The 25,913-nt window shown below is 43.8% G+C and overlaps 1 protein-coding gene across 2 annotated transcripts in view; it reads right to left on the bottom strand.

The window, feature by feature from the left end:
* The window catches only part of CLCF1 (cardiotrophin like cytokine factor 1), a 65,386-nt gene extending 41,991 nt beyond the window's left edge, over positions 1-23,395 (bottom strand). The window contains exon 1 of one of the 2 annotated variants that reach the window (XM_020806025.3): positions 19,258-23,395. In XM_020806025.3, coding sequence (XP_020661684.1) covers positions 19,258-19,273 — 16 coding nt within the window. In that variant the 5' untranslated portion in view covers positions 19,274-23,395. Of the gene's footprint in view, positions 1-18,271; positions 18,766-19,257 lie in introns of those variants that run through there. The other variant, XM_020806024.3, reaches the window with a different exon arrangement.
* Between the last annotated feature and the right edge of the window lie 2,518 nt (positions 23,396-25,913).

Here is a 25,913-nt window from a genome sequence, read left to right as displayed (position 1 = left end):
ATCCTGATCTGCAGCTCCAGAACTGGTGAGAGAAATTTCACCCCTCCAAGTTCCAATCAGAGTACTCGAGCTCATCAGCCTGGCAGTCTTATCCTGCCTCTGCATTCACACATTATACTGTACCTCTTTACATAGGTAATGCAGAAAACCTGCTCATATTTCCTGTTTACAGCCTGTTTACATGTGCCAGGAAATCTGGAAGGAAATCTCATAGCCATTTTATTTGCATTTTTCCCCCCACATCTACATCTCAGTCCCAGTTTGCCTCTTAATGACCTCTCAATACCAACAGAAATTTCCAACCACTCCTTCAACCAAAACAGTTCAGTGCTCCTTTCTTTTTGGTGCAGCTATTCAGGCCACTGGTTGAGGGCTACAGAATGGGGGAAGTCAGCTGTCTTTATGCCCTGCTTGTGGCTGGGCTTCCCCAAAGTATCTGGCTAGCTGCTCTGAGGAATAGGATGCTTGGGTACATTGATCGTTCATATGATCCAGCAGACTCTTCTTATGTTCCTAAACCTTAATAGACACCCTTGGATTCTTGTCTGCTAACCTGGAGTACTACTTATGGAAGCTGTGCTTTAAAAAGGGCATTGGCAGGTTGGAATGGGTTTTGTAGCGGGCAATGAAGAGAGACAGAGATTTGGAAGCAAGCCCTGTAAGGAAAGCCTGAAAGAAACTGGGCCTCATAGCCTGGGGAAGATAAGAGTAAAACTAAGAAGGGACATGATCACACTCTTCAGAAATCTGTATGGCTGTCACACAGAAGACGACATTGCCTCAGAATCCAAATCAAGCATCATAAAAATAGAGGAAAAAGAGCACGCAAGGAACGGAGCTACTAGCTCTGCATAAGCTCCTCTGAGTCTCCTTCACCCTTTGTGGGCATGTGTGAGTGTTGTTAATGCAGCCCACAGAACCATGCAGAAATAAAATATATACTGCAGACTTTTACTTTTTGCTTTTTGCATTCACATTATAGATGCAGGAAAATGAGTCTAGCCCTACACATGTTTACTTGGAAATTGGCTGTACTGTGTTCAATATTTTTCAATACTGTGTTCAATACTGCTCTGCTATATTTTTAAGACTGCAAAGCAACAGACATAAGCAAGTCTGTTCCGTAGGTCTTACTCCCAGGTAGGTGATATAAGATGAAGCTTTAGAGCTCTGCATGACAAGGTATACAAACAAGTACAAAAAGATTGGCAACGTTTTTGCCTGCCAGAACACAGAACTTGAAAAAAAGAAATAAATGTTTTTCTCCTGATAGAAATTTAAAGGGGCAGCAGAATCTGTTTTCTCACAAGAAAAAGAGTGTGCGTTTTGTAGTCCCTTTAAAACTAATAGGTTATCCAACAGATTAAGATATTTAAAGTTACCAAATTATTCATTACCCTGTCCTGTCAGAGGGAAAGGACTGCTCGCTTTGGACTGTTCCTTCTTCTGTGGGAGCCCATCAAGGAAGTGGAGAATCACTCACTTAACTCTTCACAGTTTAGTCCCACATATGCTAGGAAAGGTTGAAGGCAGCAGAAAAAGAAAACCAAGCGCAAAATGGATTGAGTCCCTAAAAGAGGCCACTGCCCTGAGTTTGGAAGAGTTTAGTAGGGCTGTTGAGGACAGGAGATTTTGTAAATCTCTCATTCATAGGACCATTATAAGTTGAAGGCGACTTGACAGCACACAACTGCCACCACAGCTGATACTGCAGTGAAAAGCAAAGGCCTACAACACTGGAATTCAAGAGGCATTATTGAATTACTGTAGTAGCATCCAGAAAACATGTTTTCCCCATACTCTATACATACTCTGGAGCTTATTTAAATACTTTAAACATTGGTGGTTCAGACTAAAGTAATGTGCTAGATTTAGGCTGCATAAAACTATTTTTGTACACCAATATGCACATTTGACATATAACATTCATTTTATACCTGCATTCTTCATTTATCTCTTTAGATTCTAGTATTATGAGAGAAAGCCCACCCCATTTCTCCATGAGATACATAATTTTATATACCCTCATAATCTCTCTTCTTACTTATCTTTAAGCAAAGCAGTCCCAAGTATTGCAGCCTTTCTTCATTGAGGAATTACTCCAATACCTTGATACTTGATGATACTGGATGACTTTTTCCACCTCTACAATATGACTTTTTAGATGGAGAGACAATCACTGAACATAGTATTCCAGATGTGACCCACTATGGATTTGTACAAAGTCAGCATGATATTGACAGGGTTTTTTTTTCCTGATTTCTTCCATAACCATTCTATAATTTAAAATTTGATAAACTACTAATTTTAGGGTTTTTTAAGGTTCGACTGTATGATTGTGATACCCATTTAAACAACCATGAATGGAGTATGAGGGAGATATTATTTCTTTAGTCTATTAAAAAACAGTGGGGGAAAAATACATCTGAAGTACACAAATTTCATAATAACCTGTCTGATTACTTTGAGCCCCCCTTTCTGAAAAACACTTCCAAGCTCCTTAGTTATACAGAAAACAATGCAGCAACAGTCACTCTGGCTTCAAGGGGCATTGGTGGGGGAAAGGTGGTAAAATGAGGCTGAAGTGGAAAGCCCTAATTTTTGCATAATTAAAATATAATTAAATCCTTGGATTCCCAGATCACAGCCATGTCCAGATGGGCCTTTAACCAGCTTATGCTGATTGCCCAACTCTGCTCCTTCCCAGATAAGGGCTCCTTCAGGACCCTGGTGCAAGCTTTGGTCATTTCCTGGATTGACTACTGCAATGCTCTCTACATTGGGCTTCCTTTGAGATTGGTCCAGAGACTCTAATGGGTCCAGAACGTAGTGGCCAAATTGGTGGTTGGGGCAAACAGATACGATTGCATCACACCAGCTCTGGCTCACCTCCACTGGTTACCTGTGGAGTCCTGGATCAGGTTCAAGATTTTGACTCCTATGTATAAAGCCCTCCCTAGTTTGGGCCCACGTCACCTGTAGGAGCATCTCTCCCAAATGTCAACTGCCTGCTCCATGAGATCATTACAGATGAGGCTCCTCTGCGTGGTCATCCCAAGGGAGGCCCATAAATCATCTACCAAGAGGCAGGGCCTTCTTCGTGGTGGCTCCAGCCCTTGAGGAACCAGCTCCTGGAGAAGCTTTTCCTGGCTCCCTCCCTGTTGTTATTTAAGAGGCAACGGAAGATGAGGCTTTTCAGGGAGAATTTCCACTCTGACCCCAGCTGAGTTGTGTTGATGGTACATCTCTGTCCAGTTATTTTTATTTTCCTTTTTTAGTTTCATCTTTTCTCTGGCTCCCTCTGTTCCATCATCTAGATCGTTACATTGTTTTTATTATACTGCTGTATTTTGATTATATGTGTTTTATTGTAAACCGCCCAGACTAGTGCTTCGGCACTCGTGGGAGCAGTCTACAAATTAAAGTAATTAATGAATAAATAAAAGCATTGTACTCATTTGATTTGTATGTTTCATCACCACAGTCTCCAAAGCAGCCAATAGTACTTATAAAAGCTAAGAACATTTATAACATGCTTTGGGAAATCCATTTGAGTCCAAAATCTGCACAGGATCAGGATTTGGGGGGAGGGGTTAGGATTAGGGGACATGAATTGTTTTTTCCTTGTGAAATGACAGTGGAAGGCTAATAGAGAAAACCTTAGTGGAACAGGTAAGAGAGCAAAGAAGGTTTTATCTGTAACCCCAATTCAGGTCCCCTGCACTTCTGCCGCATGTATAAATGAACTGATTCTTCCAATTTGGGTTATAGAACAGAGTTAGCTTTTGGAGAGCGTTTGTACTACTAAGAGCATGTTCTCAAAATCATATAATATGGATCTTGAGCAGTTTTTCCTTCTATGCTAAATCAAAGTGATTAAGGAACTGTAAAGAATATCCGGGAGGCAGTGGAAGACAGAAGGGCCTGGCGTGCTCTGGTCCATGGGGTAACGATGAGTCGGACACAACTTAACGAGTAAACAACAAAGAATATTCTTCACGTTCACCATTTTCCAGGGTGTGCTGTTATGTTGCAGGAGGAGCCCAGTGTCTCAAATGTGATTTTAAAACCAGGATTAATAGGTACTCTGGATAATGTTGATATGCTTCTTAGATGACAACTTTGAGATCTGAGAGGTAGGGTATTAAAAAAAACATTTTCTGTATCACTGCATACTGTAGCCTTTGGTGATAATATGATGGTTCAGCATCAGAAAACAATTGAATTGTGGCGGTTGTCTTTATTTACTCTGCATGGTATTGTGGTTACAGAAAAACCTCAGAAGTGTGCATACTTGTGGAGAATGAGTACAGTGTTGTTGCTATGAGACTGGCTAATGTGGTGATCTCAGTGAAATGGGGAATACCCCTGTCTCAAGCACTGTCCAGAATCCTCTTTGATATTTTACACACTGACATAAGTGCCATGGGATAAAACTACCTTGGGGAATTGTTCCTCCTAGTTAAAGTATTCTTCCTTGTATTCCTCGTTGCAGGCCAAGTCTTGCAACAGGCACACAATGAGGAGTGCAAGTGGCAGCTCATTAACTAGCAGCAATTTGCTCCTGCAGTTTGCACACTTGTACTTACACCAATGTCAAGGTTTAGTAGGATTGTGACTATCTTTTGTTGCCAACATTGTTCACTTTTCTTGCCTTAAAAAGGCCCACGTAACCAGAACATAAATCAGCATATCACTGATGAACATGATTACAATGGGGTGCAATATCTAACTTTTTACCCAGAAAGCCAAGGTCTTAGATCTATTATTTTTGTGCCATATGAAAGCACAACCTTAGTGAAGCATGTTGTATTCTGAACAATGAACAGCCAATAATACATATATATATATATTCGTTTTTGTGTATGGAGCTTGGCTAAGAGCCAGCACCATTCTTAAAGAAGTAAATGCCTTCATAATCATAATCACAGCTTCACTTCTTTTCAGAATACCGTAACTTTTGTTCATTTGTTTGATTTATATTCTGCCATTTCTCCCGATAAGGGGACCCAAGACGGCTCACGATATTAAAATGAATAGAGTTAAAAACATAATAAGATTAACATTGAAAAATGAATTAAACTATATGCTAATACAATTGAACAATTAAAAACAAGTAAACTTTAAAAACTATCTGACTCTAAGAAGGCATTCAGGGATTCAGTCATGTCTGTTAAAAGCCTGCCTGAAGAGATGGGTCATTGTCTGCAGAAGGATAAAAGGGAGAAAGATAATATGAGTGTATTCTCACCTTCATGGATTGCTGCCTTGTCGTGGCGAAGGGGCTTGAGTAACTCAGAGAAGCTATGGGCTATGCCGTGCAGGGACACCCAAGACGGACAGGACATAGTGGAGAGTTCCGACTAAACGCAATCCACCTGGAGTAGGAAATGGCAAGCCACTCCAGTATCTTTGCCAAGAACGCCCCATGATCAGAAACAAAAGGCTAAAAGATATGACGCTGGAAGATGGGCCCCTCAGGTCGGAAGGCGTCCAACATGCTACTGAGGAAGAGTGGAGGACAAGTACAAGTAGCTCCAGAGCTAATGAAGTGGTTGGGCCAAAGCCGAAAGGACGCTCAGCTGTGGACGTGCCTGGAAGTGAAAGGAAAATCCAATGCTGCAAAGAAGAATACTGCATAGGAACCTGGAATGTAAGATCTATGAACGTTGGGAAGCTGGAGGTGGTCAAACAGGAGATGGCAAGAATAAACATTGACATCCTGGGCATCAGTGAACTAAAATGGACAGGAATGGGTGAATTCAGCTCAGATGATTATCATATCTACTATTGTGGACAAGAATCCCGTAGAAGGAATGGAGTAGCCCTCATAGTCAACAAAAGAGTGGGAAAAGCTGTAATGGGATACAATCTCAAAAATGATAGAATGATGTCAATACGAATCCAAGGCAGACCATTCAACATCACAATAATCCAAGTTTATGCACCAACCAGCATTGCTGAGGAGACTGAAATTGAACAATTCTATGAAGATTTACAACACCTTCTAGAACTGACACCAAAGAAAGATGTTCTTCTCATTCTAGGGGACTGGAATGCTAAAGTAGGGAGCCAAGAGATAAAAGGAACAACAGGGAAGTTTGGCCTTGGAGTTCAGAATGAAGCAGGACAAAGGCTAATAGAGTTTTGTCAAGAGAATAAGCTGGTCATCACAAACACTCTTTTCCAACAACACAAGAGGCGACTCTATACATGGAAATCACCAGATGGGCAATATCGAAATCAGATTGATTATATTCTCTGCAGCCAAAGATGGAGAAGCTCTATACAGTCAGCAAAAACAAGACCTGGAGCTGACTGCGGTTCTGATCATCAGCTTCTCATAGCAAAATTCAAGCTTAGACTGAAGAGATTAGGAAAAACCACTGGGCCACTCAGGTATAATCTAAACCAAATCCCTTATGAATACACAGTGGAAGTAAAGAACAGATTTAAGGAACTAGATTTGGTGGACAGAGTGCCTGAAGAACTTTGGATAGAGGCTCGTAACATTGTCCAGGAGGCAGCAACGAAAACCATCCCAAAGAAAAGGAAATGCAAGAAAGCAAAGTGGCTGTCCAACGAGGCCTTAGAAATAGCAGAGAGGAGAAGGGAAGCAAAATGCAAGGGAGATAGGGAAAGTTACAGAAACTTGAATTCAAACTTCCAAAGAATAGCAAGGAGAGACAAGAGGGCCTTCTTAAATGAACAATGCAAAGAAATAGAGGAAGATAACAGAAAAGGAAAGACCAGAGATCTGTTCAGGAAAATTGGACATATTAGAGGAACATTTTGCGCAAAGATGAACATGATAAAAGACAAAAATGGGAAGGACCTAACAGAAGCAGAAGACGTCAAGACGAGGTGGCAAGAATACACAGAGGAATTATATCAGAAAGATTTGGATATCCCGGACAACCCAGACAATGTAGTTGCTGACCTTGAGCCAGACATCCTGGAGAGCGAAGTCAAGTGGGCCTTAGAAAGCCTGGCTAACAACAAGGCCAGTGGAGGTGATGGCATTCCAGTTGAACTATTTAAAATCTTGAAAGATGATGCTGTTAAGGTGCTACATTCAATATGCCAGCAAGTTTGGAAAACTCAACAGTGGCCAGAGGATTGGAAAAGATCAGTCTACATCCCAATCCCAAAGAAAGGCAGTGCCAAAGAATGCTCCAACTACCGTACAATTGCACTCATTTCGCACGCTAGCAAGGTTATGCTCAAAATCCTCCAAGGTAGGCTTCAGCAGTATGTGGACCGAGAACTCCCAGAAGTACAAGCTGGATTCCGAAGAGGCAGAGGAACTCGAGACCAAATTGCTAACTTGCGCTGGATTATGGAGAAAGCCAGAGAGTTCCAGAAAAATATCTACTTCTGCTTCATTGACTATGCGAAAGCCTTTGACTGTGTGGACCACAGCAAACTATGGCAAGTTCTTAAAGAAATGGGAGTGCCTGACCACTTTATCTGTCTCCTGAGAAACCTATATGTGGGACAGGAAGCAACAGTTAGAACTGGTCATGGAACAACTGAGTGGTTCAAAATTGGGAAAGGAGTACGGCAAGGCTGTATATTGTCCCCCAGCTTATTTAACTTATATGCAGAATACATCATGCGGAAGGCTGGACTGGAAGAAACCCAAGCCGGAATCAAGATTGCCGGAAGAAATATCAACAACCTCCGATATGCAGATGATACCACTCTGATGGCAGAAAGTGAGGAGGAATTAAAGAACCTTGTAATGAGAGTGAAAGAGGAGAGTGCAAAAAACGGTCTGAAACTCAACATCAAAAAAACTAAGATCATGGCCACTGGTCCCATCACCTCCTGGGAAATAGAAGGGGAAGATATGGAGGCAGTGTCAAATTTTATCTTCCTGGGCTCCATGATCACTGCAGATGGAGACAGCAGCCCTGAAATTAAAAGGCGCCTTCTTCTTGGGAGGAAAGCGATGACAAATCTTGACAGCATCTTGAAAAGCAGAGACATCACCTTGCCAACAAAAGTCCGAATAGTCAAAGCTATGGTTTTTCCTGTCGTGATGTATGGAAGTGAGAGCTGGACCATAAAGAAAGCAGACCGCCGAAGAATTGATGCCTTTGAATTGTGGTGCTGGAGGAGGCTCTTGAGAATCCCCTGGACTGCAAGGAGAACAAACCTATCAGTTCTAAAGGAAATCAACCCTGAATGCTCACTTGAAGGACAGATCCTGAAGCTGAGGCTCCAGTACTTTGGCCATCTCATGAGAAGAAAAGAGTCCTTGGAAAAAACCTTGATGTTAGGAAGGTGTGATGGCAAGAGGAGAAGGGGACGACCGAGGATGAGATGGCTGGACAGTGTCTGCGAAGCAACCAACATGAACCTGACACAACTCCGGGAGGCAGTAGAAGACAGGAGGGCCTGGCGTGCTCTGGTCCATGGGGTCACGAAGAGTCGGACACGACTAAACGACTAAACACACACATTCTCATTTTTACAGAACTGAGAGAGAGAGATATGTTCATATTCAGAATTATACAGCAAATCTTTGGTTGACCTAGCTTGTGACTCAGGTTCCTCCATGTCTTCAGTAAATAGGTGGGCTGGAGTGACAAAATGTTTGACAAGCAGGTTGCATACCCTGCTTGTCCTTACATCTGTTTGCTCCCTAAGGCATGATCCAGGCTGAGCAACTAGAGGAGTCTGCTGATGACACTGGGGAGCCCTGATCAGCCAGCAGGACTTGTTTGCATCAGTAATGACAGAGTCAAGGCTGTGCAGGAAAGCGGACAATGAAATTAACCAGACAGTGGCTGTGCTTTGTAAGGATTTTTCCATTCTGAGGTAAGCTGCATCGCTCCAGGAGAGAGGAGTGCAGGGCGAAGTAGGGAGTGACAGGGAACAGAAAAAGTGTGAAACTGAGTGAGGCACGGAAGGAGATTCCTGGATAGATGATTCTCCATAAGTTATATGGTCTATAGAGGAGCTTCCAGCTGTTTACAAGAGGAGGCACAACCCATCATGTGCAAGTATGCTGCTGGAGATCAACTCTTTATTTGGTCTTCCAATTGCATTTTTAACCATTCCTTATCATACTCAGAAGTTGCTCTTAATCACCTTTGTTGAGAAAGAAGCCCTATTGACTTCAGTGAGACTGACTTCCAGATACGTGTGCTTCAGATGGAAGCAGCAGTTTCTGAACCATCCCTGAACCTGAACGCAGCTGTTGTAGTTTAGCAGTGAGGGCTGTGGAAAACCCTGGGATTCAAATCCCAACGAAGCTGTGAAGTCGCTGGGTGACTTTGTGTCATTCCCCAGGCTGAGTTCTAATCACCTCACAGGACTGTTGTGAGGATAACGTGGGGGAGAAGAGAGCGATTTATGCTGCCTTCAGCTCACTGGAGAAAAAGGCTTGATCAAGTAAGAAGTAAATAAAAATATCCCATATGTGGAAAATTAACAAGCAGAGGATGGTCTGTGACCTCTCAAACTTACATATAAAAACAATTAGTGATGAACAACTGCAAAAAGGGGAATTCTGGTAGAGGATATGGGGCCAAATGAGGCAGAGTGTAGGAAAAGCAGCTGAAGGGATAAGACTGGAAGTCTTCATGCTTAGGAGGCCAAGGAATTAAATGCAAGTGGTGTAACACAGAGGTGATCTGTACAAGTTCCATTTGAAACCACTTAGCTGTGTGCTTAGTTTTCTGTGATTTGCCTATGGAGAAGTATGCAAAAGACATTGGCAGAAAGTTTGACGGGCTGTTTAGTGAACTGGGATGCACTAAGGCTATAAAAGAGCACTTTTAATATTGTTCCCCATGTGCCCAAGAAAACATGGACACTACATAAAACGTCCTTTACAGTGAGAGAGACAGAAGTGGCACCAGATCAGATGATAAAATGTGATGCTTAGGGGCTAGGAGACTGCACACACACACACACACACACACACACACACACACACACACACACACACACACACACACACACACACACACACACACACACACACACACACACACACACACAAAATAAAGGAGTATTTGCCTAGGCCAGAAAGTTGTAAGCATGGCCACCGAGTGTGTGTAGTGCCTCTGGAGGACAGTTGAGGAGATCATGTCTAGACTACACAATGCAAAAATAATTTCAGATTTGGGTTCAAGCCAAAGGTTTTGGCAGTTCCATTTCAACACTGAAAGTGCCAAACTCTGCACCTTTCACTCCCCTCCTTGTAGATATACACTGAAAAGATTTCTATTTGGGATAGCAAATACCTGAGATTACAGGAAGCTCACTGCCTGAAACTATTGGAGAACATGGGAAAGTATTCCCTAAGATCTGGAATGGATATAATCTTTGCAGGCCAAGCTTTACGGTGCTCATTCAGATGCAAAACCTACTGAGTTCTATTGAACTTATATACAGCAGCACACCTATGCATGTTTACTCAGAAGCAGGTCCTACAGTATTCACTGGGACTTCCTTTTTGGTAAGTGCGCACAGGATTGCTGCTCTACTTCAACTAGCCAAGCTTCGCCCTGCAGTCTAAGCATAACAAGAGGCTTCCTGCAGGGTGACATATGATAGATTTCCACTGAGGGAAAGCAATTGTATCAGTGGAAAGACCTCAGGCATGCAGAGAACAAGGGAAGTGTTGAAACACTGAAGGAAATGCTTTATTTCGATTGCTGCATGTGGTGAGGTGTGAGTTGGCACCAGATTTTATAGCGGCACATTCTTAAAAGTGAAGTATTGATTGGGAGAGCTGGCTGATAACAAACAGTAAACAGTTTGAAGGATTGGATGGGCAACAGGGCAACATTTGAGAATATACAGACATGTATTATTTGAAGCATGCTGAGATACTAGCCTAAACTCATTCAGTAGTCCTCCTTTGCACACTTACTGCAACGTAAGCCCCATTTTGCCCTAGGATCGATTCTCAGTAAACATGCAATGAGACAGGCCCATACAACCTCAGTACTGTAGCCTGGACTGGTAAGATACTAGTGGCTATGTCTGGCTGACAGTAGAGGCTTTCTTAGCAAAAGGCTCCTTAGGTATGTTCTCTACAGTTGAACACAGGCGCAAACGGAGCTGAAGTAAACATTGAGCCCAGCACTCCTGAAACTAAATCTCACCAGCTTAGTTTGAAACCGCAGAGTGACGTGAGCTTACAAGAGTGTCAAGGCTGGAAGGGCGAGCAATAGGAAAAACCCAGTTTTTTGAAAGTTTAAAAAGAGGGAGCCGTGGAAGTCATACTGAGAATAAATCATGATGCACAATGGGATTCTGTACAAGACTCATCATATATTTATGCTCTGTGGGATGGGGATTACTAAACCTAACTCCTAGTGCCCATCAGGTTACTGGGACATGTAAGAACAGAGCCAGCCAATGTCCTATCCAAGCTAGGCATGAAGACCACTTAACCTGGCTCAAGTATCCAGATGAAAACGTGGCAGTCAGTGCTGGACATAAAGTAAAACCCTTTAGAACGAGTGGCCTTGGAAAATGATTTGCCTTCAGTACTTTTCAGTGAAGCTCCCAAGGTGTCTTGCTTTTCCACAGAGTTTGGAAAAGTTACTTTTTGGATATAACTGGCCATACTGGCTTTGGGATTCTGAGAGTTATCACCCAAAAAGAGACTACATGGATTTTCATCACTATGAAAAGGCCACAAGGTTGCGTTGGCTGCCCCATCATACAAAATGAAGGCAGTTTTACTCTCTCCTGTGGTGCCTTTGCCCACCCACATCTGTCAGATCACTTCTTCAGGACCCTCTGTTCCCCTCTGTGTGAAAGATGGCAGAGCTCCCTTCTGGCCCTCAGTGGCCTGAAATTCAGTGTGGTCAGAATGAAGTTTGAGTTTCCCATATATAGTCAAGGTACGTGCCATGATGCATTTTGCACAGTCTTCTCTCAAGACCTCAAGCACCCTTCTGTGACTAAGTCCTAGTGACTAAGGCCTCCACAGCATCTGGGCTAGTATCCAAAGTGTTTGTCCATGGCCCAGATTATGATAGCCTTGCCTTCACTACCTGTGAGGTGCACTTTCTGTATCATGCTTGATGATTCAAGGCCTGTGACTCCAACTCTTCCGCCGTGCTTAGGCAGATCCACTTTTCTCTTGCTTTGAAGTCTTTATGTTATTTATTTTATAGCCTTGTTCGTATAGTGAGCCTGGTCTAGTTCTTTCCTGATATCAGCCTGTTTCTCCATAATCACTCTCCTGGATATCCACAATCATAAACTATTGCCACTGGTCCAATCCTATGTTTCTGTCCTGTGTTTTCCTATTCTAACAGCAATTAATCTAGTAATCAGCAACAGAGGATTCAGAGGATTGAATCCAAATAAGGGGAGGCTTCTGCCTCTTTCATAGCCCAGGAGAAATTACATCTGTTAACTTCCAAGTTTTCTCCCCTTCTTCTCCAATCTTGCTTTCTATAAGACAAGTGGGAGAGAGTTCCATGGAGAAATTCTGCCTATGATCAGGATTAGAGCACTAGTTGTTAGAATATAATGTTATACAAGGCCTTTTCATTTCTCTGTTTGTTGTGAGGAATAAGAGCTGTGTAAATCATCTCAACATTCGCAAAGTCTAGATCTGGTTTGACGTTACTTAAAGATAAATGCTGGTTGAATCGCTCGGTAAGTTAGGCTTCTGGCAGAGCCAGAGGTTGGGAGTTCGATTCCCCCACTGTGCCTCCTGCGAGCAGAGCCAGCCTGTGTGGCCTTGGACAAACTGCACCGTCCCAGGGAACCCCCAGAAGAACAAAAAGGCAAACCATGTCTGAATACGCTGTACCTAGAAGTTGCTGAAAAGGGTCACCATAAGTCAGAACTGACTTGACGGAACACAATTATTATTAAAGAGAAATAATTCTTTCCAAGAACAATTTCTGGCTAAAAGTAGGTGTCCATGTTAGGACTGAGATCACTATCCCTGCCTTGCATGAGGAAGACTGTCGTTTTTCACAAATAAACTGTCAACTCGTACTACCTCCTGTTTACAATCTTTTCACTTTGCATATTATAAAGCTGGGGTAAGGGAACTTGTAGTCGTCCAGATGTTGCTGGACTGTATCTCCCATCATCCCTTACATCTGGAAGGCCTCAAAATCACTATAACATAATTCCCTGTTGCATAAAATCCACCACAGTATATCTGCCCAAGTTCGTCACTGGGCGCTCTCTGCAACAGATAGGAGCCAGAATGGGGCCAGTGCAATTCAGGCACCATTCAGATGCTAACTTTCCACAGATGGCAGATGGGTGGCCTGGTGAAGGCAGGGCCAGTGGATGTGGGGAGAGGGAGAAAACATTTGCCTTTTTCTAAGGTACTTCCAGCTGTATGTCAGCTCTGGTCCATGAAGCAATTCTTGGGCCCCTGGCAGCCCTACCAAATTCAAACCATGTGGTACACATTTTGCCCAGAGTTTCACATGCAAGCAAAGGAAATTTGTTTTCAAAAATGGTGAGATCCACTGAGTTATTCCATACGTTCAATGTTATTTTTCTTTTATGCTTTGCATGCAGTGCCCCAGCAGATAGTTACACAGAGACTGTATTCTAGTTTGGCCACCTGTGAGGAGGTCAGATTGCACTTCCAGTTTCCAGAGCACTGCCTGGAGAATAAAGTGGTCCTTGAGACTTGGCCATTCCTGTGCTATAGCACTGAACCAGGAATATGGGGAAACTGCTGTCAATATGTTCCCCTAAAATTGTCACCTCTCATAATGTCCTGTTTGTGTCTCATTTGTGTCACTCCCCATACGTACAATGCATTATTGTCTTGTCATAATAGCATGGAATCTACAAACCATTCCTGTAACTTTTCCCTTTCCCCTCTTTAATTTCCTGGCTGCAGGCTTAGGATCAACAAACCTAAACCAGCAGCAAGCTTAATGAGGAGCATCTGTAGAGAAAGGGCATGCACATGGAAAAGTGTGTGTGCGCACACGCAGATGTGTGCGAGCAAGAGGAGCTGGACAGCAGGAGGTTTACCTGTTGGGACTAAGAGACTGTGTTGAACATATCTGACTGGGAGAGGGAAGCCAGTGAGAAAAGAAGGCAAGGAACAGAGAATTTACCAGACAAGCTCTACTGTGCCCCGAAGCAGGAATTAGTTTCTCTCATGCATGAGATTTCCTCTGGATGCATGTTCTGTGTAAGGCAGCTCAAATGGCAGGGGAGGTGGATGTACGAATATACAACTTTTACACCAAGCTGGCCAACTAGGGCCAAGATTGGCTGCTCAGTGCCACGGTACCAATGTCAGATCTCCAGCAGATTTATTGATAAGAGAGGCCCCTCAGCACATGGAAGCATGTCTTCTCCTCAGAGGGCTGAAGGGGCCATTTCTAGTCAGCCTAGAATTCTGGCACCCCTGATGTTAAATATTCCTGTGTGTGTGAATTGATGTTTCAGTAGAATAACATAACAATTTTGATGTACAGGGGTGCCTCGCTTAACGATTTTAATTGGTTCCAAAAAATTCATCGCTATGGGAAAACATCGCTAAGCGAAACGCGTTTTCCCATAGAGATGCATTGAAAACCGGATAATCCGTTCCAATGGGAACGGATTACCGTCCTTAAGCAAAAATTGCCATAGGAAACATCGCTAAGTGAAACGCAGTTCCCCCATTGGAATGCATTGAAACCTTTTCAATGCATTTCAATGGGGGAGAAAAAAATCACCAAAAATTCAAAAAGAGTCAGAACGAAGCCAAATTTGGTTAACAAAGGGTTTATTAAGTGCACTAACGATTTCAAGCACTCTAAACCCTTTTAAAACAATTTAACACCTTTTAAAAATAGTGAAAACAGAGCTGTCAAAAACATTGCTAAGCGAAACAGGGGGACCTAAACTGTCATCGCTAAGTGAAGCAAGGTCCCGAACATCACTATGCAAAATTTCTCCATTGGAAACATCGCTAAACGGAGTGCAAGATCGCTCCAAAAACCTCATCGCTAAGCGAATACATCATTAAACGAGGCAATCGCTAAGCGAAGCACCAGTGTACGTGTGAATGCCATTATATAGCTGCGCATCCTGACCTTCTGTGTCACTGCTGATTGTAAATGACCCCATGAAGACTTTGGTAGGGTTGCAGCAATTACTGTGCTCAAGAAGGCCTGATCACATACAGATTCATGTCCCCTTTGTGAACTGCAGGTAATTCCTTTCCACACCTTCTGTACAGAGTCAAACCTCCCTGGATGCTACCGTTCTTGGCTGGTCCTGATATTTTGGTCCCTAAGGTAAAGGTCAAGATGGTACCCCCATCCACCACTGCAGGTACAAACCAGGATGGTAGTTAAATCTAACGTTGATAGTAACAGGTGGGCGGCTTTGCCCCACTGCACCTGAGTATGGCAGATTAACCTACGTGGCACAAGGAAGGCTCCATGGCACACACTCGGCCCTGTCATCCAACAGCTCTCCACCAAGTCTTACTTCATAGCTTCTGCTGCCTGAGATGATCACTTCATTTTTGCTTAATAGTAGCCCCAGCCCTGCTATCATGCATTGAAAGGGATGTTCTTATGCACATAACCTGGATGTCCGTTTCCCATATGTCCTGAAAGGAACATCCTTATACGTATGCAGCCTTATGTGTCCATTCTCAAACACACATCCGTCAAGATGGCAGCAAGCTCCTAGACTTTGTTATCCAATAAGACAAAGGCATGAGTTCAGTCCTCATTTAAAAGTTAACTACATATAGAGAGGCACGCCATCCCTTCATCATCAACAAGAACAAGATTTCTCCAAAATGGGACTAGCCAGGTACTCCCAGCTTTTCTGTCCAAATGGAAAACAAGTCACAAGCCAAGGCTCCTCTGAGCAACAACCTTAGTGCTAAGCATTGGTAAGGAAAGGCGATACATGTACAGTATGTATGTGTCTATTTCATCATGTGCATACAGATATGCATATGCAATTACTGTTTTTGTGGACATACTATATACATACTTCTGAGTGGAGATAAATGAAGGTACAGGATTTTGATCTATAATTCCCATCAGCTCTGTCTAGGATTGTCAGTGTTAGATAGTTAAGGGAATTGTAGCCCAAAATATCTGGTGGGCCACCAGTTCCACACTCCCCCTTGCTCTCAGTACATATGGCTCGGTAGCATCCCCAGAAAGTTTTTCTGGAGTACCCTCAGTCTCTCTTTTAAGAGATTTCCTTCCTAACAGACAGCTGTCAGCCCAAATTATCTTCTTATCCTTGCTTATATGGTAGAAATAGCCTTTGTATACAGTTTTGCCTGAAAACTTTACTTTCCTTCCGTCTCCACCATGGAGTCCTCCACTATGGGAGCCCTTTTTGAGTTGGGGGGGGACAGGGAATGGTCTCTTTGGAGGAAGGACTCCCGCATAGCCTTTGGATTTAACAGAGGCCCATATTATTCACCTGCCTGCATTGGACAAATCAGGGAGATCACAGACAGGGTTGAACTAGTTGCCAAAGACCCCGCAGGTGGTCTGTTGTTTGCGTAAATGGCCACTGCCCTGCAGGCAAGAACTTGTCTATGGGTGCTTCCTAATAATCCCCTTCAGTGTACATGCAGGCTAAGAAAGGATGCTGTTTATAAGAAATGTGCTCTGTTTCAGGACAGCTTTTCTGCTTTTACCCACATCCTTCCTGATCCTTTTTGCACACCTCTCCCGAAACACTATCCCCATTTTGGCCCTGCTGCCCCAACTACACCCACAGCCCAAGAGACCTACCAGTGGCCTGACCACCACCACCACCACCACCCCGTGTGTTCTTGAGGAGCATTTTTTGCTCCATTGGGCTATTCTGGAGAAAAAGCTCATAAAAATGCCTGGCCCAAGCTGCTAGCTGCAGCTGCAGGATGGGGGGGTGATAGAAATGTAAACGTTTTATCAGTTTTGTTCCTATGCCATTCCCCCTCCCTCCTTCCCCATCTTTCACTTTCTTCAACTGTCTTGGCCGGGAACAGCCCGCCTGGTCGCCAGAAACCCAAGCGGATGGTTAGCATCTTTCCCCACCAGACCTCGCAGTGAGAGTTTGGGCTCTCTTGGGCATTAGAGACATGAAAGAGCAAGTCCTCTTTAGGCATGCCTGCACTGAGAGGGATGAATAGGGCTGGTCTCCCCGGCCTCCGGTTTTCCGGCATCTCCCCCTCTACTTTCCTTGCTCTGCCTTCTTCAGCATCCAGAGCAAATTTTTAAAAAAAAAATTTTAAAAAATTACCACACACACAAACACACACACAAATCCCAAAGGTTTTTGTTTTGTTTCTTCTCCCTTTGTTTGTTTGTTCTTCTTTCTTTCTTTTTAAATAGCCGTGACTCTGTGGGAGCAAGAGACTCCCCACTTCCCCAAAGGCCGGCCGTGATTGTCAAAAGAGCCAGTCCAGGAAACAAACCACTTTTTGACCTTTTAAGGCTTGTTTTTACATTTATATTTTATTTTAAACACAAGCCCTCTTCCAGAAAGCCTGGGGTGTTGTCTGCAAAACACAAACACCCCCAATGCTTATAAAAATTACACCCTGCAGGAAAAAGCACTCTCACTCCAAATAATCACACACACACACACACACACCTTCCCAAAGTAGCAGCGAGAAAAGTTTTGCTAACCAGGCTGCAAATGTTAAAACTCTAAGGATTAACAAAAACCAAAAACACACAAACCCTTCACATTACTTAAGGCCGCTTGGACACTTCCTTGGGTTTTGTTCTCTCCCCCCCCCCCCAACTTCCATCTGCCCCAGAGATGGACTTTTCCTTACTTTGGCCAAAAACTGGCTTCAGGATGTGTTTTTTCCTCTTTCCTTTCTCCAGCTCTTTGTTTAAAAGCAAGCAAGCAAACAAACAATCTTTTTTTTTTATTTTGGGAAACCAAACCTACATTCTCTCCCTCTGTTGGAACAGCTTTTTACTCAGGCTGTGGGGAGCAGGGAAAACACCCCTTCCTTCTCAGCCCTTGTCTAAAAAGTTGGTGACTTTGATTTTCTTCTGTCAGTCGTGAATGTTATTCCCTCGCTAAGCAGTCTCTCTCTTCCACCCCCCCCCCCAAACTTCGGTAATCACAAACATGCATGAAAGAGGGAAGGGGGGGGCAGAGGGAAAGTCTTAAATCAGCCCCAAAGCCAGACAGACGTTTTAATCAAATCAAATTAGAATCAGCAGCGGGTTTTTTGGGGGGTGGGGACGGGAGGGGTGGGGGAGACGAAGCGCACGGCAAGACCCCCCGCCCCATCCCCCCCGCGCTCCGAAATGAAGGAGATGCGAGCCCTTACCTGAAACCCCCCCAGCAACACATAGCATAGTAGCCTCAAGAGTGTGGGCTGGGGGCGACGCTGCGGGTGAGCAGGCAAACGGTTTTGTTCCGAATGATCGCGGCAGATCCCTGGCGCGGAGCGAAAAGTTGCCTTTCTCTCCCCGGCCGGCTCTGCCCGGGGATCCGTTCCGTTCCGTTCCTTTTCTTTCTTTTTTTTAACTTCCCCCCTCTGCCTTCCCTATTTGTTTGGGTTTGTATTTGCTGGGTGTTAGATGGGGGGAAAAAAGCTGCCTGAACTTTTTTTTCTCCCCCCCCGGTATGTGCGCAAACTTTTCACCACGCTCTCGCTCGGCTCGCTCGCTCGCTCGCTCTTTCTCTCTCCCCCTCCACCTCCCGTGATTTGCTCTTTTGATTGGTGTCCAGGAATGTAAGAATATATATTTAAAAAAAACCATTGAAAAGGAAAAGTGCATACACCCGCTGTCGAAGCGACTGGCTTTAAAAAAAATTGAAAGTGTATTAAGCAGAACCTGGTTGCTTTCAAGAATGTATTTGATGCAATTGTATACAAGCGAAAGCTCATTCATTTTTCTGCCCCCCCCACCCCAATATACCCCTTTTCAAACTTTGGAGTGGGAAGGGGGGGGAGAGAGGTAAAGGTGGTAGCAATAGGTGCTCCCCCCCATGCTTAAAAAAAAGAGAGAGAGAACTTGGGAGGGGGGATTGTTTTTGTCAAAGAACTATCCAGAGGAAATGCCAGCCCACCATACTCCACCCCCTCCCCATCCCGCTCTCTAGATCTCTGGATGCTGCCAGGATTTGCTAGTGGCATTTTTCCCCCTAAGGGGGGGCTTCCAGAAAAGGTTGGGAGGGAGAGGAAAAAAAAAACAAATGTGTTTGGTGAGGAGAGAGAGGACTCATCAATTGGGGTCCTGAATGAGGATAAATGGGTTGGCTTCCCCCTTGGAGGAGGGAAGGCTGGAGAAAGGTACCAGGGGCGCCTACCTGCTCTGAACTCCATCTGGTTAAAGCCCCAGTCCGGTGCAGCCCTGGAAGGTAGGTGTGTGACTGAATGCTTCCTTTCGCCGAGGGGTCTGCATGGAGTCTGCTGCCTCCTTTATTCTGGGCCAGGATTAATAATCCCATTTGCCAATCCCACTCACTTGGGTTTGGTTGTGGGTTTGGTTCCCCCCCCCTTCTTAAATGTGAATGTGTGTGTGCGTGCGTGCGCCTGTGTGGTTCTTTTTTTTTTTAATTTGGTGAAGATCTTTATGAACCCTTCTCTTCTAACCCCCCTTTCCGTTCTGACGTGTAAAGCTTGAACCACAAAGCAAAGCCCAGTCCCAGAGGGTGGGAGAGAGGGTGCGGGGGCATTGGGGGGGGGAGGAGAGGTACCGCAGATTGGCTCCCCTCCCCTCCCGAGGAGACAAGGGCGAGGTGAGTGTGTGGAAAACCACCCTGTCTCGGGCTGAAATGCCAGATTTGGAAAGGGAGGTGGAGGGAGGAAAGGGGTGGGGAATAGAAAGAAGAAGAAATGACCCATTTCTCTTCCTCCACTTCTTTCCCTTTTCCTCAGCCTTCCCCTACTAACTAACTGTCCGGGATACTTTCCTGATCAAGAATCCCTTTGCCCCCATTGTTTTGGCCTGGACAGTGGCGGCTGGTTTTTCTTTGTTTGGGGTTTGTTTGTTTGTTTGCTTGTTTGTTTACTTCAGAGGCCAACTCAGTGCCAGGTACTTGGGCAGCAGGGCTGCCTCCCTGCTGCCCTTTTCACAGGAAGCAAAATACAATAGCTTGCTCAGTGGGCTGTGGTCAGATGCTTGTCCCAGTCTCACAATGGGAGTGCGCTTTAGTCATTGGCAGGTGACTAACCCCTCCAGGCGACAGATGTCAAGAAAGGCTGATGTGGGAGGGAGTGCTCGCGGAGTTGGCTCCACAGGCAGCCCAGGGCACTGGTGTGTGTGGGGAGGGCGGGAATGTTCTTTGTCTCCTTCCCTCCTCTCCCAAGCCAAACAAAAAACAAAAAACACACACAGAGAAAACAATTCATAGGCATTTATTTCATTCCTCTCAAGGGTCTTCCGCCTTTCCATCCTTTTGTGCGTGTGATGATACAGTATCTGCAGGTTCTTCCAACTGTAATTCATTCATCAGTAGAAGACTTCCTAGTTTGTGACTCAGCACTCTGCTGTCCAACATGAGGGGCAACCTCCCTGATGGCTGAACTGCGCTAGCCTGGAAAGGGGCTCTGCGTAAGGAGACAGGGGACACGGCAAAAAAAGAGAGCTCAGGCAGTTGAAGGAAGGGAAGGAAAACAAATTGGGTTTGATGCAGAATTCCTGTGTCAGAATTCCTGTGTCAGAATTCCTGTGTCAGAATTCTGCATCAAACCAAATTTGATCAGATCAGAATTCCTTTTTCTAAAATAATAATAATAATAATAATAACCCTACATCATCATGTCCTTGCAAATAAAATTGGTATGGTAGATTTTAAAATCCTGTATTGAGGGAATAGGTGCACACTACATACTGAAACTGATACTGTGTCTTTTATACAATCGATATCCTTTTAGCAAAACTTCAAGCACCACCACACACTAAGCATTGGTTTAGAGGTAAATGTTTGTCTCCTTCGTATGCACTGTTACGCAGAAATAAGCCCCCATACTCCTAGCAGAATTTGCACACACTGTGTGGCAGGCAGTCACATTTTGGATAGGCCCCAGTTCTGCAGCACTTTGCATGGGCATCAGTTTTCAAATTAGCAGGAAAAGTGGTTCCGACCCATAACATGTCCATTGCGGAAAGAATTGGTCTAGTGTGGGTGTTTCTTTTGTACAAGTAAATCACATTTAAAGACCTTGGGATCTGCATAGAAGTTCCGTTTTACTGGAGTTTTGTGCAGTGTCAGAATGTGTCTGCGCTTTTTTACTGTGTCAGTTAAAACGTTATCTGGTACAAAAATTATTCCCTGATTTTCAATAGCTAAGACATTGTTTGTTTTCAATTACTCTCCTTTGATTAGGACCAACTTTGCTGATGGGATACTTTCTAACTCGATGAGGACTTTGGAAATAAACTTCACTTTTAAAATAAACTATCAAATGTTATTAAGCCTGGCATGTCAGGTATATACCAAAAGTGGGAGGGAAACCCAAACCCTGTTTATTCACATTACTAAATATTTACATATTTTGCAAACTGGGAAAGCAAGGAAGAGACGGGTTTTGTGCTGTACAAGGAAATCAAATCACTTCATCCAAAATTAATTGCATTTGTGAGTATATATATTTTTCATTGTTAAAACCTGACTCGTTATTTACATGGAAAAACTATTATAGGGCTTTGAACTTTAGGAAGGGAAAAGGGAGGGAAACATATTTCATTTTCCCCCTTGAAGGCTTTGTGTAAAAACAAAGGCACTTACAGACACAACTCATTTCAGCATTTTTTGCTCCCATTAAAAAAAATTGTACCTCAATAAGGTAAAATTCTGGATTCATTTCAAATGCAGTTTGAGTTTAAACTGCTCAGCTTCTTGAATCTAATAAAATGGTTTAAACCATATATTCATCATATGATAGAATTCCCATTCTTTCACATAGCTATTTTCAACTATTTCACACTCCTTTTTACGTATGAGTGTGAAAAAAGATTTATCAACCTGAAGTTCAGCTGAAGTGAGCTGAGATTTAATTTATATACAGAATAAATAAATCTATAATCACCAACCATTCCATCCAGATACATAGTTACAAGAGGCAGAGACAAAGTGTTGTGTCCCCTTTTTGTCTAGACACAAATTTACATCTTCATAGAAATCATGGATTTTTGGGGGCACAGAGCTTCCTCGTCCTTCCATGCTGTGTTTTTGAATCTGCTCCAATAGAATGCAAAATTAACTGATAGGGGCTTTGCGGGGTGGGGATGGGGGGGACACAGGGTGTGGACAGCATTGAACTCAGAAGGCAAATCCTAAGATGTGAGTTTGTCGTTCCTGACCTACAGAGGAGATATTCCTGTCAGAAAAGTTCTCAGGTTTGCAACACAAACGTTAAACAGTGGATTTTCTTTAGTTTTAATAAAAGGACACTTGAGAAGCTCTGAATGTAACAGACCTATTATGAGTTGTGGATGTGCAGAAAATGTGTGACATGTTCTGTAGGACTGCAAATATGATAAAACAAGATATCGTTCTCCTAATAAGTGGCATCCCATTAAACAAAAACAAATATCGCTGGCAATTGTAAGTAGAACACAGTGTATATGCTAAGAAGCAGCCGAGAGAATTCACAGAGGTTTTGGGGAATGGTGGTAGAGGGGTTTCCTCTGTGGTTATTTTTATGCACATACAAATCCATTCCTCTAAAATATGCAGACAGTCCGTGAAACATAGCAAAATGAAGGTCTATGTTTAGATCGCAAGTCTTCATTTGTCCTGTTCTGAAAGCAGTCCTGGAGTTAGTCCCAGAAGTGTGGGTGAAGGATATGCCCTAGATATGTATTGGGAGGTACATTCTGAAAGATCAGTAGCTGTGCCAAACAATGATGCATGTGATGCTCATGCAGACAGTTTGCCCCATTTGGGACATGATGGGTTTTGTGAATCATAAGCTGGCACAACTCAGGATCCTAAAACACAGAGGAGAGATGTTCTAGTTGAAGGGAGAAAGGCACATATACCTTAGGAGACATAAATGCCAGAGGAATGTATGTGCCTGCTTGGTAACTGAAAAGAGAAAAAGGGTCATGTCATTTTGCCTTAAAAGATTCATTCATTTGTCTTCAAGTGCTGGGTCTATAACCACTGCAGAGAGTGGCTCTAGAAGTGAAAGGATAGGGGAAGCCCCTTACCCTTTTAAAGATAATATTTGCTTCTTACACAAGCAGCTTCTGTTTTACAGACTTTGTTGTTGTTTAGTCATTACGTTGTGTCCGACTCTTCGTGACCTCATGGACCAGAGCACGCCAGGCCCTCCTGTCTTCCACTGCCTCTCGGAGTTTGGTCAAAGTTTTAAGGACTAAAATAGTACTAAATTCTCCTCTCTGTTGCCGTTCAAAAATTGTTCTGCACCACAATAGTTTTGCAGTACCTCAGCCCTTGTCTTCATGCTGTGCTAAACCCCCCTTGCTCAAAGGATTTGACTAATCACTTTCTTCCCTCCCTTCCCCCCCCACCCCGTGGGTGGGTGGGTGGGGTGGCGGCACTTCAAAATAACCTCTAAAGACTCAAGTCATTTTCAGGAGTGTTTCTCCACCTGCAACTTTAATTTTTATGTTATTTTGTTGCTGACACAGCCTGGTAACAAAGGGTTCTATTTTTGCCTTTTCTGCAGTCGGCATTGTTCACATTCTCTTGGAACAACCAGCAGTGGGCAGTTCAGAGTGGGTTAGGAAGCTCATCTGCCAGGACAAAGACCAAAAGTCTTGCTTTTACCACTGACAAATGCCACTGCGCACTGAGAGACTGTATGAGACAAATGTCCTGTGATGCGCCTTGCATTTTCTTTCTTTCTCTTCCAGGGACACAATTTTGAGAAGCAGGCAAGGGAGAAAAGACTGTGCAGAGTTCATTTTGGGCTGGGTAGCAAACCTCAGTCCTCAGGCCTCAATAGTACAAATCTTTTAGCATTTCTGTCAGTAGAATGTACATTATGCTAATATGTACTTTATGGTGGGATACTTTTGTTGGTTGACACTGTGGTGGTATTGGGAGGAATGCACCACTCAACTTCCCTGCCAGACATGGTGGCTTAGGCATTGTCACAGTGCCTAAGTCACCGTGTCTGGAGATAAATTGACCTTACTAAGATGTGGTTTTTGAAGACTGATCAAATGATTCAGATGTTCTAGGAATAGTATGTTTTTAAACATCAAATTATGTGGCTAGGACACTCACATTGGCAGGTATTTCATGCACTTTATTTTGGCCAGTTTTCTTTTTAAGAACTATTGGTGAGTTATAGGTTGTATGTGCCTATGTATATATGGTATTTATATCCCATCTGTCTTCCAGTAAGCTCAAATCTGTGTGTGTTGCTCCCTTCCTCACTTTGTCCTCAGAATAAGCCTCTGAGGTAGGACAAGGAGAAAGATACTTGACTTCCATGGATTAAATTCTGTTTCTCCCACTTCCCTGTTCAGTTCCATTGACTACCATTTTTCTAAGTATTACACTACCTAGGGACCTTGATGAGCAGGGGGAGTTTGGGTTGGGGATGTTGCATGTGCTTGCTATTTGAGAGGATGCAGAGAATGAATTTCTACCCAAATACAGATTATCCTGATGTGAGAGAATCTAATAACCCGTTTGTTATGGATGATTGGAAACCCCTGTTGGCCACATTGGCTGAAGGAGATAAGAACTCAGATACAATTAAAGACACTGGTTTATTTGTTAAGAGCACAATAAATGTTCCTTTGTCAGAAATACAATCCGCGTCTTGAGCATTCCTTTTGACCGAGCCAGAGTTGGCCCACACACACACCAAACTGTCATATATTGGCGCCCAACGTGCAGAGCCACTCTGGTCTCAGAGTCCGGCGGAACAATGGCTACAACGTGTGTCAGAAGGCCAAGAAGTGCTCATGAAACAACTCATCGATCAGCAGAAACTACTGGTGATGCACTTAACCCAGAACAACACCCCAACCACAGGGAACATGACACACATTTTGGGAGCAACCCCCATAAATTTACAGAGATGGGACCTCGCAGCATTCCCTAATACTTTCGAGCAACTAGCCACGACAGCTAAATGGCTGACTGAACATTAGGCACTGATCCTGATGCCTTACCTGACAGGATTGCCTCAAGAAATAGTTGACACACTGGCTGGTACAGGACAATCCGAAACAGTGGCACACATTGCTAGCCCCACTGATGTTTGTGGTGAGAGAAGCGCCCCAGGCCTCCTTGGGATTCTCACCTTTTGAACTGCTGTACGGGAGAAACCCCCGGGGCATCCTAGACATGGTAAAGGAATGTTGGGAAAAGGGAGAAGAGGTCCTTGTTCCAACAGATTGTGGAAATGCGAGAACACCTTCACACCACCTGGGATATGGCTAAGGAATCTCTGTGTAAAACCCAGGGGTTACAAAAGGCTACGTAAGACCACAAGGTCAAGTTGAGGCAGTTTGAACCAGGCCAGAAGGTCCTGGTACTGCTTCCTACCAAAGCAGCTAAGTTGTTTGCAAAGTGGCAAGGGCCGTATGAAGTGGTCAGGAAAGTTAGTGAGGTGGACTACAAAATAGCTATGCTGGACAATGCCGAACAAGAAGAGATTACAGGTCTTACATGTGAACTTGTTAACATTGTGGGTGGATAGAGAGTCTTTGTTTGGAGAGTGCACTGAGAAGGAATTTGGCCCAGAGATAGGAGAACTCGAAAGAAAGAGGAACCTTACCAAGTGATGGAAAGCCAGATGATAAATGCAGCAGGTACAGGAATTAGAAAAGGATTTCCGTGAGGTATTCTCAAAAAAACCAGGTCATACACACCTTATCGAACATTGCATAGAGACCCAACCAGGGGCGGTGATAAGGTCAGCTGGCTGTACCTGGCCCCAGCAATTCGTGTCTGTTATAGAACAGGAAGTATTGGAGATGCTGAGATTAGGGGTGATCGAACCAGCCAATGGACTTTGGCGCAGCTACCCT

The sequence above is a fragment of the Pogona vitticeps genome, chromosome 1 (genome assembly GCF_051106095.1).
Source record: "Pogona vitticeps strain Pit_001003342236 chromosome 1, PviZW2.1, whole genome shotgun sequence".
Classification (NCBI taxonomy): Eukaryota; Metazoa; Chordata; class Lepidosauria; order Squamata; family Agamidae; genus Pogona; species Pogona vitticeps.
This window is presented reverse-complemented; position numbering and strand designations above follow the sequence as displayed.